Genomic DNA, 2,590 nt, shown 5'->3' with positions numbered 1-2,590 from the left:
GGACAGCCGCGGGGCTGCGCCGCTGCTGCCTCTTCCCCCGGGACTGCTTTCTCGCCACGGCAAAACTGGCACACTACGGGCAGAGGGAAACTTCTGTTGGGTCTTACGGTGGCATTTGCGGAGGCAAACCGCAGAGCAGCGGGAGACCCGGGGTCTTCTCCTGCGTCTGTCTGTGTACCGGCACACACGCTCACTTGGCGTGTCCCCTGTGGATCCGTTCAGGTTTTGAACGCGCGAGGCTTTTTGGTGGGGACACGTTTACGGGATGTATCGCTGACTGCGAAGAGCTACCTTTAAAAGCCCGTGTGGACTAAAAAGCATTTCGGTTCATAATGCCTTTTGAGGGGACGTGCTTTTGAACCCGTGGGGACTGAATGCTGTACCTGTAGTAATCCTCCTTGCAGTAAATACTGCCGTCCTTGGCAAAGCAGGTGAGTTCTGACTCCAAAGCCAGTTTACATTCACAGCACTTAAGACACCTGAGGTGCCATTGTTTGTCAACAGCCAGCAGGTAATATCTGTCTGAGATCTTCCCTCCACAACCAGCACACAAAGCAGGCTTCTCGGGGCTCATTGGGGGCATGTTCTGCAAAACAACCACACCACAAGGAGATGAGACAGGGAAAGAAGGACAAGCGGGCGGCCCGGGCTGGGCACGGCGGCCGGTACACGGAGATTGACCGCTCGCTGGGACCGACCCCCCTGCTCCCGGCGGGAAGTTTGAGGGGCAACCGGGACCATCCTTGCTAGGGAAGCATTTACGGCGATTCAGCTTTCGTGGTTATCCCATTAAAGCTCTCGTAACGATCTAATGTCATTTCAATACGGAAAGACAACTGATTAGGCCTCAGAAAGAAAAGCAGAGCCCATTCTTTCCTGAGGTACCGAAGTTAACGCCTGTAGTTTCCCCTTTACTTTGGCGTTTTATTGTAAGAGCACTCCTCAAGAACGGCATTTTAAAGTAGGAAAACACCGGTTTGCTGCACCAAAACTTTATGGCAGAGGATGCAGACTTGCCCCAACTTTCCACTAAATTTTCAGCCGCGCTTAAAAGAGCCCAAAACCCCGTCTCCAAACCAAGCCAGGCCATTTAAAACAGGAGTAAGGGAAAGGGGACAGGTGGATGGTGTAAAGAAGAGTGAGCGACAACGCTCACCACCCCAGGGACTCGGGCACAGGCTGGTCTCAGCTAAACCCAGTGTGTTTTCATCAGGAAACTTCTTCAAGATCCCGTTAATCTGCTCCCCACGAGGAGTGTGGCTCGGGACAAAGGGAGACGGAGGGACGGCCGAGACAAAAGCTCTGCCGGGAAACTCGGGGCAGCGTTTGCTGATAAACAGGAGGGGAAAAAAAAAACCCGAAATCTTGTTCTAAAGTCGCAACTTGTTTAAAAGTGGCAACTCCGCATTTTCCAGTCTGAAGCTGTGTCCCTCGCCCCTCTTTTTTTTTTTTTTTTTTTTTTCCAGCAGTTGAAAAAGCGAGTTGAATTTACATTGCAAATCCTCGTATAACAAAGCGGGAGTTTATTTAAGAGAAGGGGGGAAGGACCCTATGGCTCAAAGCCTTAAAGCAGTTTTCCAGGCCGTTACTTTGTGTGCAGAGCCTTGTGCGCGACCGGCGGAAGCCCTACAAGTTGGAGAAAAGGCGATCTCGCTTTGCACAGAACAGCGTGACACTCGGTTTCTCCGCCATCCCCTTAGTACGTTTGTGGAGACTTTGGTCCTTTGAGTAAGCAAAGAGATGTTACTGCTAAGCAAGGTAGTCGGCGGGTATAACATTCAGAGAGAGCGGTGCCTCTTTGGATCAGCCCCACACTTCGGACTAAAAATGGTCACGACAAGTAAGCGGTCGCGGTTTGCGGTTTAATTTAGGAGGTGCCAGGAGTGCAAAAAAAAGTACAGCACACCTCCGAAACTCCAGCTGGAGCCCGCTCGGGCAGGCAAAGCGGTTGCAGCGAGCCGAGCAGAGGCAGGGGCTTGAAAAACCGCCCCGGTTACGAGCTAAAAGCTTTCCTCCTGTTACTCCGGAGAGCACACGCAAGGCATCGATTACACGCATGTGTAACTGGGCCTGGCCGCACGGCCCCCGGCACCACGGTGGGTGTACAGGGAGCCCCGGGAGGGTTTCTGCAAGCGAGGGGTAGGAGGGAAGGGCAGGAGGAAGCAGCACCTTTCTCTTCCCCAAAGCCGGAGGTTCCCTTCAAAGGGTGCCAGCTCCTTTCTTACCGTTTCTCGGCCGTTCATTTGTCCCCCTTTGGTCAGGCGGGACTCGGTCTTGGATCGCCTCTCCATCTCCTCCATGATTCCTTGGATGTGGCCTCCGGAGATCCCGTGGAAAAGCATGGCTGGGGGACGGAAAGGACAAGTATTTTCTTCTGCTCTGCACCCCACTATTTCCATATACAGACCCCAGAGTCTTTAGATCATCCAAAATGTACACCAAGGCGCACAGCGCAGGGAGGGAGGTTGCAATAGGAGCTTCTCTTTGCACAAGCACCGAGGGCTTCCTGAAGATGTGCAGAAAACAAACAAGGGGGAGGGGAGGAAATGTAATAATAATTAATTTTAAAAATAAAATAATAAAAGCGAGC

At 52.4% G+C, this 2,590-nt stretch overlaps 1 protein-coding gene across 1 annotated transcript; it reads right to left on the bottom strand.

The window, feature by feature from the left end:
* Nucleotides 1-310: 310 nt before the first annotated feature.
* Nucleotides 311-2,590, bottom strand: LOC104409803 (LIM/homeobox protein Lhx9-like). Its single transcript, XM_010019785.1, has 2 exons — nt 2,226-2,590; nt 311-586 (listed from the first exon to the last, which is right to left on the bottom strand). Exons 1-2 carry the CDS (start codon nt 2,397-2,399, stop codon nt 311-313), a joined length of 450 nt encoding a protein of 149 aa, XP_010018087.1. The 5' UTR covers nt 2,400-2,590.

The sequence above is a fragment of the Nestor notabilis genome, unplaced genomic scaffold, assembly GCF_000696875.1.
Source record: "Nestor notabilis isolate BGI_N333 unplaced genomic scaffold, ASM69687v1 scaffold34388, whole genome shotgun sequence".
Lineage (NCBI taxonomy): Eukaryota > Metazoa > Chordata > Aves > Psittaciformes > Psittacidae > Nestor > Nestor notabilis.
Note: the sequence above shows the minus strand (reverse complement) of the source record. Positions and strands in the feature narration are given on the sequence as shown.

What these genes read in the sequence shown, in the direction of transcription:
- LOC104409803 (XM_010019785.1), bottom strand. Translation starts at nt 2,399, where the DNA reads ATGGAAATAGTGGGGTGCAGAGCAGAAGAAAATACTTGTCCTTTCCGT. An exon ending in AAATGAACGGCCGAGAAACG is followed by an intron (nt 587 to 2,225) that starts GTAAGAAAGGAG and finishes GTTGTTTTGCAG; the next exon opens with AACATGCCCCCAATGAGCCC.